General features: G+C 32.0%; 1 protein-coding gene and 1 long non-coding RNA gene across 2 annotated transcripts in view; both read left to right on the top strand.

Moving 5' to 3' along the window:
• LOC127715861 (uncharacterized) overlaps positions 1 to 14,983 on the top strand; it is a 77,213-nt gene extending 62,230 nt beyond the window's left edge. The window contains exon 5 of the mRNA XM_052221987.1: positions 13,931 to 14,983. Within this exon, the coding sequence (XP_052077947.1) occupies positions 13,931 to 14,206 (276 nt within the window). The 3' untranslated portion in view covers positions 14,207 to 14,983. The remainder of the gene's footprint in view (positions 1 to 13,930) is intronic.
• LOC127716444 (uncharacterized) lies at positions 6,794 to 7,657 on the top strand. The gene is made up of 2 exons (XR_007988931.1): positions 6,794 to 6,974; positions 7,420 to 7,657. It is a non-coding gene; the product is annotated as an uncharacterized LOC127716444 (long non-coding RNA).
• Positions 14,984 to 15,248: the final 265 nt, after the last annotated feature.

The raw sequence follows: 15,248 nt of genomic DNA, 5'->3' as shown, positions 1-15,248 counted from the left end.
ACATGTCAACAATCATGGTAATTGGACAAATAGGAGGACATTTTGAAAAATATTTAATACAGGCACCATGCCTTTTACATGTAGTAATCACGCATGTATCACAGGTGTATTTCCTTACGCATGTGATTCACATGTGAAACGCATGATCACATGTGTGTATCATGCGTAACACATTTGTTTTTCACACATGTGTCACATGCGTGGCATGAAACGTCTCTTTCACATGCGTGTGACACGCATGTGAAACGCATGTGTCACGCATGTACACATGTGTGGCATTTTTGCCAGTGTACGAAGTACAATTATTAGATTTAATTCCAAAACGAATAAAAATTGGAAAGAAAAAACTAATTGACTTTGATCATTTTATTTCATGTCCACGTCCAATTTTTTTTGTAAGTATCCTTGCTAAATAAATTTCTCATTGCACGTTATATCTAGGACTATAAATCTTACATGTTCTGATTTTGATTACTTTGAAAATTTATTTACGCTAAGTAAAATATGCCTTAGTCCATTATCTGTTAGTTTACACCAGAATGTTAAAAATATCAATAGTTTCCCCCCAACTCTTTTTCTGCCTTCAACGTTAGCGTTTCATTCATTGTGTAGTCGGGGCCTTAACACAGCTCGGTTGTGTCAGATAGTCCGATAACCCAGTTGCCCTACAATTTGACTAGGAAATTAATATTACAAACTATCTGATCATGATGATCATGATTGTCTGGTTAATTTCAAATTGTTCTTTTTCATAAACATATCCAACTTACCTCAAAACACCAATATTGAATTAGTACCGCCATTTGCTTTTCCATCGTTTTCCAATTAAACATGTTTTAACTATTTTCTTTACACATATTGTTTTCAACAATTTTTTTGAATACCTGATTCAACTGAAGTTGTATTAAGTTCATAGTGATAACATAATAAGTTATAAATTAAGTAAGAGATTTAGTCCTGTTTTCTAATTCATTAAAAAGTTTTGACTCTATAAATTAAACCAGGTTTAATCCACCCTTTTTTAAATAAGGAAATGCCTGTACCAAGTCATGAATATGACAGTTGTTTTCTATTCGTTTGATGTGTTTGAATTTGTGGTTTTGCCATTTGATAATGGACTTTCCGTTTTGAATTTTCCTTGGAATATGGTATTTTTCATATTTTTTACTTTTTTGGGGAATTATCATTTTTCTTTACTGTTTTCATTAATGCCTGAATCCGATTATGAGATATTTGGTTTTAGTTATATATAAAAAGAATTACTGGTTACATTGGGTTTTGTCCAAAATTGGTATGTTTTTGCGATAGTTGTGACCGTAGGACATAGAATATTGTTTGACAAAATATTTTGTTTTTCGTAATTTATGAATCAGTTGATTATATATTTGGAATTAGTAACATCATCAGGCAAAAATTGAGTTTCATTCCGTTTTAGTACTTTTTTTTTAGAATGATACGGACCTTTAATATAGTACTGCGTTGGCCCGACGTTTGTTTCCGGTTATAACTCTCGGTTGAACCATCTGTTCAGTGGAACAGGAACTGCTTTCCCTTCCTGAGCACATGCGACCAGTCCTTGTTTTTTTTCGGCGTGGTTTGTGTTGCTCTATGCTTCCATACTTTGTGTAGTGTTTTTGAGCATGGGACACTTTCTTTTACCTTTTTACCTCTTTGCCATTGTTCTTTCTGTCCTTGTTCATCATGAGATTTTTATTATGTATGCCCTTGGTTTTTTTTAGCTTTTCAAACACCTAAACTGATCATTATAATCGATCGAGACTCGTATTAAAAGAGTCGACCGTAATAACTAGATTGACTTAAATGAGAAAAGAGAAAAATAATAATTATTATTGATTGATTGCAATTAGTCATTTTGCATTTAGTTTGTTAAGTGATCGGCAACTTATTTTTTGAAAACAGAGGACCTCAATATAAAAAGATCTGAATGTGTTCAATATCAATATGCGCCAAATGTTTCCAGTCTTATGTTGTTTTTAGTATACCAAATATTCATCGGTTTTAATCTATGAGTTTGTTTTCGAAACATATTTTCTTGTGAAAACGATAGCTTAGCGAAAATATCTAAACATCAGCTTAATAACTATCTTTACCGTATAAGAGTTATTTCATCTTTAATTACAGAATTTTTCAATTACTTGATTTTAGTCTTAAATTTAGATAGGCATACATTATATGTTTTGATTACAGGTTGACAGGGCTTTGAATGTTACTGCTGGTACTGCTTGTACAGTTGCCACTCTATATTTCGGAAACAAATTATATGATGTGTTGATTACAGAACCCAAAAAAACTAGCAAGCTATGAATGAGCTCTTTGTACTCATCAAAGACTTTTTAAGAGTTACAGTTGTATATCTCTTCATCTATTTGCACGTCAAAAGTTTTAACAAGGTACCCTTTAGTACAAGACTAAAGCAGAACACCAAACTTGTATTCTTTATAAATGTTAAAATGCTTTGATACTATATATGCCCTTGAATTTTTACTAGATAACATTTTTGTTCGCTTTGGAGATTCCGTATATCGTCAGGTTATCGGAATTCCAATGGGGACTAACTGTGTACCACTTATTGCGGACCTTTTTTTGTATTGCTATGAGTTACAATTTATGACAAAAATCAACAAAGACCCATCGAAACAACATCTGATACACAAATTTAATAATATTTTTAGATATTTGAATGATATTTTGGCTCTCAATAATGACGACTTCAGTATGTATACTAAAGAAATTTATCCTGTTGAACTTACTTTAAATAAAGCTAATACTAACAATGACCACTGCCCTTTCCTCGATCTTGATATCTATATCATTAATGGAAAGCTTAATACTAAAATATATGATAAAAGAGATGATTTTTCATTTCCTATCGTAAATTATCCATTTTCAGATGGTGACGTTCCCTTGTCACCATCTTACGGTGTTTATATATCTCAACTTGTACGATTCGCTCGTGTATGTAACAATGTTTTAGATTTTAACGAGAGAAATTTATGTATTACTGAAAAATTATTACACCAGGGTTTTCGATATCACAAACTAGTCAAAACATTTACTAAATTTTATCATCGGTATAAGGACATCATTCGTAAATATAGCTCAACATGCAGACTTCTTATACGTTCAGGTATTTCACATCCAATTTTTTATGGAAATGTTCTTTATAAAGCACAAAAATGTCAGTATTCACCTCTGAAGCTAACAAAACCTTTAAATAGACTTATTAAGAAGGGATATAGTTACGATACTGTTGTCAGGTCATTAAAGATTGCATATTTTGGCGTTAATATTGATTCACTTATAGGGTCTTTGTATCGGCACAAAACACATTTATTTAAAAACCAGTTGTTGGCATGACACGGGTTATGTTCTTCTCATATATGTTATGATGGTATGATACTAAACCCCTAACGGGAAGGATTGTGCCTGATATTCATATGATGAAGACATAATCTTTCAATCAGTTTAATTGAAGTCTGGAGCTGGCGTGTCAGTTAACTGCTAGTAGTCTGTTGTTATTTATGTATTATTGTCATTTTGTTTATTTTCTTTGGTTACATCTTTTGACATCAGACTCGGACTTCTCTTGAACTGAATTTTAATGTGCGTATTGTTATGCGTTTACTTTTCTACATTGGCTAGAGGTATAGGGGGAGGGTTGAGATCTCATAAACATGTTTAACCCCGCCGCATTTTTGCGCCTGTCCAAAGTCAGGAGCCTCTAGCCTTTGTTAGTCTTGTATTATTTTTAATTTTAGTTTCTTGTGTACAATTTGGAGTTTAGTATGGCGTTCATTATCACTGAACTAGTATATACATTTGTTAAGGGGCCAACTGAAGGACGCCTCCGGGTGCGGGAATTTCTCGCTGCATTGAAGACCTGTTGGTGACCTTCTGCTGTTGTCTGTTCTATGGTCGGGTTGTTGTCTCTTTGACACATTCCCCATTTCCATTCTCAATTTTATCAATGTGACACATGAGACTGTTTTAATAGTTGTAAACAATTCATGTATTCTCTCACTTTGGTATGAAAAAAACAATTTATTTGTAAGTTTGTTTCACGGTTTCTTTGATTAAAATAGTTTATATTTCATGTACACATTATTTAGTGATTGTGAATCATTTGAAAAAATTGAATGTGCTTATTCTTAATCAATACAACAATAATTTTTCATAATGTACATAAAGTATTTTAGCTTGTATTTAATGGACTGGGTGAGTATATTCTTAACTATGGAATTTCCAAAAAAAGGAATCTGCTGTCATTCACTTTGATTTCATTTTCTGCAATGCCGATTATATATATTCCCCTGTTTGTTTGGTTATTCTCTACAGGGACAACAACTTTATTTAATGGAAGGGTCATGAAACAAAATATAAAATCAGAGGATCAAAATACTATGACCTACTATAAGCACATTGACTTATATGTGGAAACCTTATCTTCTTTGCACAATAAATATGCTGATGTTCCAGTAGAAAAAGTCTGAAGCCATATTAGTTTTAAATGAAATATATTTCTTTTTTTTTGGATTGAATAACAACAAAACATTTGATTCACTGGATATATTGGCACTCCGCTAAAATACCTACATAATTTACGAAACTGGCGGTTTTAGAAAAGTGAAAATCCACCTTCGTAGTTTATTTGTCTTTTTAAATGATATGAGCTAGAGACAGGTGTTACTTGTGAAAGAGGACTAAAAGCTAGCCACGCAAGACAGTCTTTCTATTTCCCAATATTGGTCGTATTACTATGCATTTTATTTATAACGTCATTATTTATATATAGTACCTCAGGGTGTGGAGAAGGGTGATCCAATGGTAAATCTGGTTGCATGAAAGAGGGTGGAGCCTCGTCTTGATAACCACTAGGTACAAATTAAAACAAGCCAAATCCTATATCCCCTCCACTCTTTTTTTAACTGACAATAAATAGCCGAACCAGCAGAACTGTCAATGCTAGTTCGTAGAACTATTATATTGGCGTCTTCAAGCAGTTTTTTTAGACGAGTTTTCAAGTTTAATATTCGGATTAAAATAGAAAGAGAAGGGGCCGTTGTAGCATCCGTTGTCTTGAATTAGGGGATCACTGACAGGTCGCCTTTGGCCTCCAAAAGCTGTGCTGGGGTAATCAATTTGGTAGAGAAAAAAGAAGCAAGGGTAGGGTTGAACTTCGTTGCTGCGTTTCAGTCACGAAGAAGTCTGATATTTTGAATGGTATCATAGTTATCCGTCAACTGAGCCCTGGTAGGGATTTGTATAAACACCAAAGGAGAAAGTGAAAGCGAGTTTAAGAGCACATTTATCACAAAATATTGCAGCAGTATTACCTCTGAAGTCGCATCAAAAGAATTGCTTTGTCCCAGTATTAAAGTGTGTTCCCAGGGGGTGGATGTTTTCGTTGCCGGGAGGTTGGCTATTTTTAGAGGGAGTGTACTAAAGTCTTCAAAGAAAGTTCTCCAACACCAGGGGGGAAAGGTTACTTTTCAGGAAACCAAGGGTCCGTTAAACTCCAACAATACGACTTAAGAGGTCTGAGTCTGGTCCCTAAACATGAAAGTAGTAATGACTTCAGAATAAACCAATACCCCTCCAATGCAGAGAGGGGATTTATAAAGGGCCAAATAATGGTTTCCAGGGAGATTAGTCAGTCTTCCAAGACGAGCCATCAGAGATATAGTTGGTCTACACTGATTGTTTCTAGCAATGATTTAATCTCAAAGTATTATGTAATCAAAATTATAATTACTTCTACATGAAATTGGAGAAGATAGACATTTCGGCGTGTTTTTAAATCTGTATTTAAAAAAACGTATCCGATGTTTCCCTGACAATTATTTTGCATTTGTTTCCTATCTCATAAAATCGTATGTTGAAACAGCATTACAGACTTGTTTTTATTCAAACAAACATATGATTGCCAATGAGACAACTATCTATCAGAAGCCAAACTACTAAATGTATAGCCGTTAGGTCAGCGTACGGCTTTCAGCAATGACTCGAAAATTCAAAATATAAAATGTTTTGCATGATTGATTGTTTGTTGGTTGTTTCACGTTCAGTGACAAATATTTCATGCACGTTCAAGTAATGTGACAATTATTACCAGATGAATTTCATTTAGGGAATCTTTCAATTTTCGCCTCTTGAGAGACACCTGGTTGATAGGGGAGTTATAACATTCAGGCAAATGAAAAATATTTGAAAAATGTGAAACTCTGATATTCTGTACCTGCGCGTTATTATGCTGATAACTGTCCATTGGAATTTGAAACAAAATATCAAGTACATTTGAATAAAAGTATAGAGTGTGTAGATGTTCAATTCAAAATTAAAACATTTACTCTATGAATTAAACCCATTCGAATAGAGAATGAATAAATAAAATAGTAGGAAAATAAATATCATATTTAATTTTCGTTCATTATTTTGAACATAAATCAAGCCGTAAGTTTTCTCGTTTGAATTGTTTTACATTTGTCATTTCGGGGCCTTTTAAAGCTGACTATGTGGTATGGGTTTTACTCATTGTTGAAGGCCGTACGGTTAATTTCTGTGTCATTTGGTCTCTTGTGGAGAGTTGTCTCATTGGCAATTATACCACATCTTCTTATTTTTATATGTCTGTTGTAAGCTTGTTTTTTTGTCAGCAAAACTAAAACAAAAAGTTAAATTTATACTCTGTGAAATCAAAAATAAAAAATGAAAATATTTACGATATTTTGTCGGACATATGTTATTACATTCATAAGGAAAAGAAATTAGTGGTTCCTTGGGGAATTTCTTTTTATGCGTTGTGTATAATAAGAGTAGTTAAATGTACAAATTCAAAATCGTGACGATTAAAATGTGTTATGATGTAATCAGATAAAATTGAGGACTTCCTGGTATGATTACCAACCAGGTTTTTGTTTTCATTTAGCTTCCGTGAATCGTCAAACATTTACCTGGTAAGGCTTTGATTTAAAAATGTAAAATTTAATATATGTGTATATTTTTGTGGTATTCACTTAAATTAAAACAATCACTTTGAACATAACTTCCAGAAGATTTCGCTTCAATAAATCTTCTACTTTGAATTATAACAAAACATGTTATTATTTTTAGAAAATACCTTACGCACTAGTATAGTCAATATTTCCATTATTAATTACACGTATTTAATGAGAGAAAAAATATACATGAACTTATTACATGTATCAATACTATAGTATTTCCATTATTAAGCTTTTAATAAAAAATGAAGAAATTCGCTTAAATAAATCTTCAACTCTGTATCATAATTAAACATAATACACAGAATGTTGACTTGTTCTCGTTCAAAATATAAAATTATTCGGGTAGTTCGGAAAGTTACACTTATCACTGTATTGTTATCTGAATGTTATTGTTTAGTTTTAAAGAATACACACGGCGCAGACTTTATATATCGCTGGAATGTCAAATAAAAGTAAAACTCCAAAACTATCCCCCAGTGGTACTGATATCAGTACGTTAACCGCTGAATTAGAAATTAAAAATGACTTGCTGGATAAAATAGACAAGAAAAACAGCCAGCTGTATTCCGAAAATGAGCGACTGAAAAGAGAAAATAAAATATTAGAAAGAGATAAAGATGATGCTCTCTCAAGGTAAGAAGTTTATGTAAGATTAAACAATATTTCCATTATTACGTATATAATAAAAATAAAAAAATACATGTACCCATACTCAATATTTTCGTTTAAAATATTTGATATAAAAATAATCACAAAGTTGTGGTCAACTAGGTCATTGACAGCTGTAATAGATCCGATCGCGATTTCAAACGTTTACCATAGGATAATTCCTAATTGTCTACCGTTTTAATTAGGGATATGTTTGTCTTCACTTTAAACATTTACTTTACAAGTTTAATGCTGCGAACGTAGAAACTGTACTATAATTAGTTTCTTTTGAGAAAAAATAAACTATTTCTGTGCTTTCGTGATATTGTTTTCACCACCCGTTGTTTCTGTCACTGTTAGGTGCATATACATTTAGTATTGTATATATAGGTTAAGTAAAATAGCAGGAGAGAAACTATCAAAAGGGAATCCATCCATAACAGATCTTGGGGACCCAAACAGGCCTACGAAACTTGGAGAAAGATGGAGCTCGCTTTATACCGATGAATGGACAGACGCTTTTGAAGAAATAAGTGCAAAATGCAAGACAAATAAGACTGTTGTTCCAGAAAAAGTTCTGTTGAATATTGTGGATGTAAGTAGTAAAAAGTTTAACATACGTAAAAAAAAACGTATACAGTATACTCTGTGTGGAATTTACATTATATCGGTAATACATATATTAAACCCATTATTTACATCCTTAGTCTTATTGGCCATCATACCACATCTCCTTAATTTTTTTAAAGGCATTCAGAAAAGTCAGGATTGTCGACAACAGGTATCTGCTGAATTAAAAATTTAGTGCATATACATGTACAAACTTAAAAAAAAAGGACGTTTGTATTTTTATAAGGATCAGCTGTCAAATACTTAAGAGATGAACATATATTTGCATTTATATATACTATTCTGTTGATATAAGTATAAGCAAATGACAATAAGTGAGATTTTGACCTCGAAATAACGAAGAACCATAAAAACGTTGACTTTGAGTTATTCAAAGCAATCAAACAAACAAACTAAACGATACCATTTATAATTGAATTATTTCATAAACTTGTAATTAAACAAAATATTATTTCATAAACTTGTAATTAAACAAAATATATCACATCAATCAATCAAATACTTTCAAGTAGTCGCTAATATACATCTTTTAATCACGTGTACAGGAAATTTCCTGTTGACTGTAGTAATGTCTAATAATGATTGAAATCTCATTGTTTTGTCATTTCATAGACGTAAAATAAAGCTCCTTCAATCAATAACTTGCTTTTATTCACTGTTTTGACATTAAATAGATGTAAAAGTTAGCTCCTTCAATCAATGAATTACCTTTTTTTTAAATTTAGTGGTGTTACACAACATGCAGCAAGTTATCTCAGAATCAAGCCAAACGAATTGAACAGTTGCTTCGGGATGTTGCTCTTCAATTAAATTTGCAAGACAAAAGCAAAAATGACATCGTAAGTAATTATATTAAATTGAATGTTTTTACAATTATATAGTTATCTGACATTTTATGACTATGAAATAAAGAAATTTTCCACGTAGCTATTGATTACTCTGAAATACAGGCATATATACGTTTGTTACTTTTATGCAGACACACACCGTGTTGTCATTGTGACGTCATAAACATGTATTACTTTACATAGCTGACCAATAATTGTCAATTCAAGTATAGTTTTTGACAATTAAAATTATGACAACGGCCTTTACTAAAGACATATCAACATCTTTGTTCAACTAGTAACAAAATAAGAAGATTTCAAATTGAGTCATTTAAATTATGTCATATTTTGCGGATTATTCTTTAACTGAAGGCCTAAAGCAAAAATTTAAAACAACATTCAAATATATTAAATATTGATGTATAACAGACTAATAACTCTTGAACATTAGAGGGGTGCAATTTGAAATTTATATAAAACATTTTTTAAGTCTTTTGATATAAGTGGCCTGATCATAAGTTTTCATTTTGAACTTAAACAGTTCACTAATTTTTATCATGTAAGCAGCAAAGCCACAATCATTGTATATACAGTAGGCAACTGATAGTCCATATAAAATATGACAACGAAAAAATCTAGACGTATATGTACAAGTACGAAGATAGGAGAGCCAATGTCTGAGAACGGCTTTTTTCTCTAGCTTGTACAAATATATCTTATATTGCTACCAAAATAAATACATGGAACATGTATATTATGAGCAACATTTGAAAAAAATCTATCAACTTCACAAATAATACATGATGGTCTTGAAGTATAGCTTTAAGATACTGACGTTGTTTATCATCTTTTAAATAACATGTTATATTATTATACTTCACGTAAAAATGCAATACTTTGGTTGGCTTATACGAGGGTGTTAATTTACTCTATTCTATGGTAAATACTCCATTACCCTTCACGGAGACGCTTGATCAAGTGTGCGCTTTATTAAATACGACTCTATCCTATGGCAAATACTCTATTACCCTTCACGGAGACGCTTGATCAAGTGTGCGCTTTATTAAATACGGATGGTTGTTATGTACAAGAAGTCATAGTTTATTACTTTGACTTTGAAATTTAATCGACAGTAATAACAGAACATTCAGTATAATACATTAAATAACACATATCTGAGAGGGTGATAGAGCAGATTGTTACCCCTCGAAAAGACATTGTCAACCTTGGCTTCGCCTCAGTTGACAATGTTTTCTCGGGGTAACAATCTGCCCTATCACCCTCTCAGCTATGTGTTATTTATATAGTGTTCTTTTCTTTGCCTTTGTAAATTATTAACCTTTACTGTTTAGTCCGTTTTTGGTAATATCCGTTTGGCGTGGCTCGGTTCTTATACATCTCGCCATTGTCTTATTGTGCTATTGTCATTTTTTGTATTCTTGTCTTTCATTTTTGCTTATGTGCTTTGTCTATTTGCCATTTTGTTTTTCTTTGTTGACACGCATTGTTGTCAATATAATTGAATTTTATGCGACTGTCATACAAGTGAGAGGTTTAGCTAGCTCTAAAACCATGTTTAATCCACTATTTTTTACATAAAGAAATGCCAGTACCAAGTCAAATCCATTCGCTTGATGTGTTTGAGCTTTTGATTTTGCCATTTGATAAGGAACTTTCCGTTTTGGATTTTCATTGGAGTTCGATGTTTTTGTTATTCTACTTTTTCACACAGAAAGAACTGAAACACTATACATGTAGTGTGCAGACTATTGGAAATGAGGGCTAAAACCATGTCGAAGTCTGTTCACAGAATGAGAGAAGATACCAAGAAGATAAAACAAATACAAAAAAAAAAACTAAGCACACAATGACCAGAGAAAAAATAATCCACCGTCCACAAAATTTCACACAGAAAACAACACATGGGAGAAAACTCAAAGGCGACAAGACAATAAAAAAAACAAAGAAGATCATGACCAAAGAAAAACAACCAACAGTCCACAAAACCCTTCACAGAAAACAAAACATAAGGCAACACTTATTCCCAGACAATGAGAAGAACCTCATTTTTTCTTTTTTTTCAGAATCAAAATATCCATGAAAAATGCAACATGACAGTCTCTGAAGTAGACGACTCAATAAATCCTTTCATTGAAATCTTCAGAAGTCAACGCCAGAATAATGAGCGGTTGATGGAGACAGCAGTAAAAGTATGTAAATATTACACAATTGTTAATATTTTTATTTAAACTTCAGAAACTTAAATGACCTAAAATCGTATATTTTATGTCACGTAGTGTTGTCATTTTAGCGGTATTTTTAACATTGCCATATAAGTGGGAGGTTTGGCTAGCCATAAAACCAGGTTCAACCCACCATTTTTTCTTAAAATGTCCCGTACCAAGTCAGGAATATGACAGTTGTTATTTACAGTCCGTTTCTATGTATGTTGGCGTTTGCTTTTGTTGTAGTCCAGTGTTTCTGTCGTTAAATTGTTTTCCTCTTATAGTTGATGTGTTTCCCTCGGTTTTAGTTTGTTAACCGGATTTGTTTTTGCTTAATCGAATTATGACTATTGAGCAGCGGTATACTACAGTTGTCTTTATTCATAAGCATTACCATAAGTATACTTGAGCCATGAGTTCGTTATTCATTTGAGGTGTTGAAATCTGCAGTGATTTAAGGATAATTGCATTTTGTAGCATCGAAGTAAATTGAAACCTTTCGATTCCAAAAACAAGCTGTCTGTTGAAAATAAATAGCATAAAATATTTACTAGGAACTTGACATACAGATTTTCTATACGAATACCGAGTTAATTTTTTTTTTAAATGATTGAATTAGAAACCAGCAAGAGATGCATATACTTATTCATCAAATTAACCGACTACAAAATCATTTTGTCCCCATAAGAATACAACCATTTGATATTCTGGAGGGGATTGGTACAGAAGGATTGGTTTTCGCGGATTGCATATTCATTTTTATTCGTTGCTACATCAATATTATAGTTATTATTTTAGATTGGAATGTGATAGATATCATCGTCTCAATAAAATACCTTTCATGCCCAGTTCTGGAATTAAGATCCCTAGCTGTCGGAATTTCCGCAATTTCGCCATACTTTTCAGTTAGATCTTAATTATTTCCTTAATGTCTACCCTAGGCGGAAAGTATACTAAATACAAGTATATGTCTCTTTCGAACTTCAAAAAATCTTTTCACAACTTCATCCGTAGGTACTCAGACGAACCGTTTTTTAAGAATTTATATCCTTTTTTATACTTTTCCAGATAAGGATACATGGTCCATCAAAGTATCGATCATTTTGTTTTCTCTACAAAATTTATAGGAGTGAGAATTTAAAAATTTTATATTATATTTATATCCAATATAAGTATGTTTTAACAGAACGATATCGATATTATCAAATTAAGAGATACATTCTCATCGTAAGTCTTATAATGATTCTCTGATAGTATACCATCCACATTTCAGCTGCATATATTTTAGCTACTTCTCATCTCTTCTAGTGGTATATTTTGAATTTGTATTTGAAAATTGGTTATATATGAATATATAGCAAACAAAACTAGGTTTCCTTTGTTTGCCTTATGCTTTTTTCAGCCCGAGTCGATGTCAAGTTGTCGCGCTGCGTCTTTATAAGCATAAAGCTATGTCAATGGAAATCTGATATATGATTCAAGAATAGCAGTTCCATTATTGGTTAAGTGAAACCCATCATGTTCATCGATAAAACTCGTAATTGCTTAAGCCTTGTAGGCCATGTTGCCATTGTCACATTAGGTTATCGATTTATATAACCTGAACCTATCTATGATCATATCAGTAATGAATTGTCCTTTGTTATTGAACTTCTGCAAATCTTTTTTTTTGGGATTTGAAGTGATAAAATTATTTTTGTGTTGGGATAAAGCTCTTTATTGTCTTGAAAATTTCACCCATTTTGTCTACACACATTGCTAGATTTAGGTCATTTAGGTCAGGAGTATGCGGAACCAGAGTATTTGGTGCCTAATGTTAATTTCTTATTCCCTTTTCAATTTTGTATAGGGTAAAAGCTTGACTTTTATCAAATTTATAGTTAGATGATAGTTTTTCCGCGTTTATCTTACTTGTATTTGAGGATACATTTATGCATATTGTTTGGTTTGTCTGACAACTACTTAAAATTCACCACCAGTATCGTCTTGCCTGTTTTGTAATTTTAAACTTAAAATCTCTTGATCTATTTGTTCTAGTTGACGATCCACCCTAGTAAGAGCACTTTCCAATAAGTCAATCCTTGCAGATTTCTGCGTTTAATCATTTGAAATCATATCTCATGTTAGAGAATAAATTTTTAATGTTGTCCAATTGAGCAACATTTTGCTGTTTAAGAAGTGTGCATTTAGATATATTTTAAGTAACTTTTTTTAGAGCAGAAGTGTGGTAAATGTTACTTAATTTTCTCCTTAGTTCACAATGTTCTCTCGTCACAGTGACCTTTTACCTATCATTTAAAATTTTTCCATTACTTTGGTACTAAATCTGTTTTGATTTTATTGAATACTTTGCATATAAAGATTGCCCATTTTCTCCGATTGCATATTTTATTGATGGCATTTGTGAAATGGGTCTCCATTCGGAACATAAATTTCATTAATAGCTGTCTGTCAGTTTCTATTGTATTTTGAGATGGTGCCATAGTTTTATCTCTGTGTGTCTCTTTGTTCACTTCAATAGCCTGAGGTGTATCATTATTATGGTCAAATTTATCTTCTTTACTGTATATATTTTCAGAAATGTGTTGACGATTATCTATCATCAAACAAGGAAGCTACAGAAAATGAAATATTTTTTGTTAAGAAATGTTTAGAACTTTGCTGGTGCATATGCATTGCTGATCCACCGATGGTTGTCGAATACAAAAACTTTGAAAGAAATAAGATTGACTCTACGAAATTTAATAAATATAACAGATCTGGAATAACCGTGGAATTTGTAGTATGGCCTGCTTTGCTGTTATATGAAGGTGGACCTGTTTTGGCAAAAGGGACTGTGCAAACGAATTGTTAAGGAGTAAAACTTTTGAGCCTTGGATGGTATCTTAACATTTAAGAGGGAATTATTCAGCACGGATGAGCGTGAGACAAAAGAAAGACAGATTTTAAAATATATGGGAAATATTTTTGTCTTTTATAACGATGAATTTCAGCATAGGAATACGTGAAATAAAAACTGTCGACACGTTAAACAATTAATCCTCATTTACAAAGTACTGTTTCAGTACTGGATCAGTTCTAACCTTTCTCAAATTCATCTGCTAGCAACTGTCTGGACAACTTTCAAACACTGTCTGATATGATAAGTAAGTGTGGCCTAGAACCGTTTTGAAAAGTTTTAGCCTAGCATAGTTTTTATCAGTTCTGTCATGGAACAATTTTTTTCAGTTCTATCTTAAACCAGTTTTGGACCGTCTTACCCTAAACGGTTTTATCCTAGAAGTTATCCCGATAGTCGGCTCTATCATTTTTAATAGTTATTAGTTTTACATATTTATTCAATTTGTTTATTTGTTTAATTTTACTATCTATTGATTTTATTTATAAAGAATTGATATATTCTTTAAATCTATCTTTGTTATTTCAAACAACATATTTTCGGAAATCGTTGTTATTTTAAAATTATAAATATTTAGTATTGATCATGATATGACATTGTTATTGTTTTAACTGTTTTTGGTTATTTGGAGATTTTGATTCTGATGTCAATGACGGATCTTTGACATTTTCTGTTTAATATATTATCATAGTTGTTTCAAATTTGGAACGAATTAAAGCTTGACGTATTGTATAGATTTTTTTCTCGTGGTGCTCTCAAGACGTGTTTTGTTTGTATTGTTGGGTTACTGTCTCATTAAGGTATACACAGAATAGTATTTTTTTCATATTGAGTCCATATTTTCTATCTAGAAAGACGCCTTAAAAAATCTCAAAACAGGCAGCATATATGAGCAGTACTATTTTACCTAAGTATAATAACAATATTAAATATATATAACATGTATAAGCAGATATAAGAAGATGTGGTATGAGTGCCAATGAGACAACTCTCCGTC

This window comes from Mytilus californianus, unplaced genomic scaffold, assembly GCF_021869535.1.
Source record: "Mytilus californianus isolate M0D057914Y unplaced genomic scaffold, xbMytCali1.0.p SCAF_9, whole genome shotgun sequence".
Taxonomy (NCBI): Eukaryota; Metazoa; Mollusca; class Bivalvia; order Mytilida; family Mytilidae; genus Mytilus; species Mytilus californianus.
Note: the sequence above shows the minus strand (reverse complement) of the source record. Positions and strands in the feature narration are given on the sequence as shown.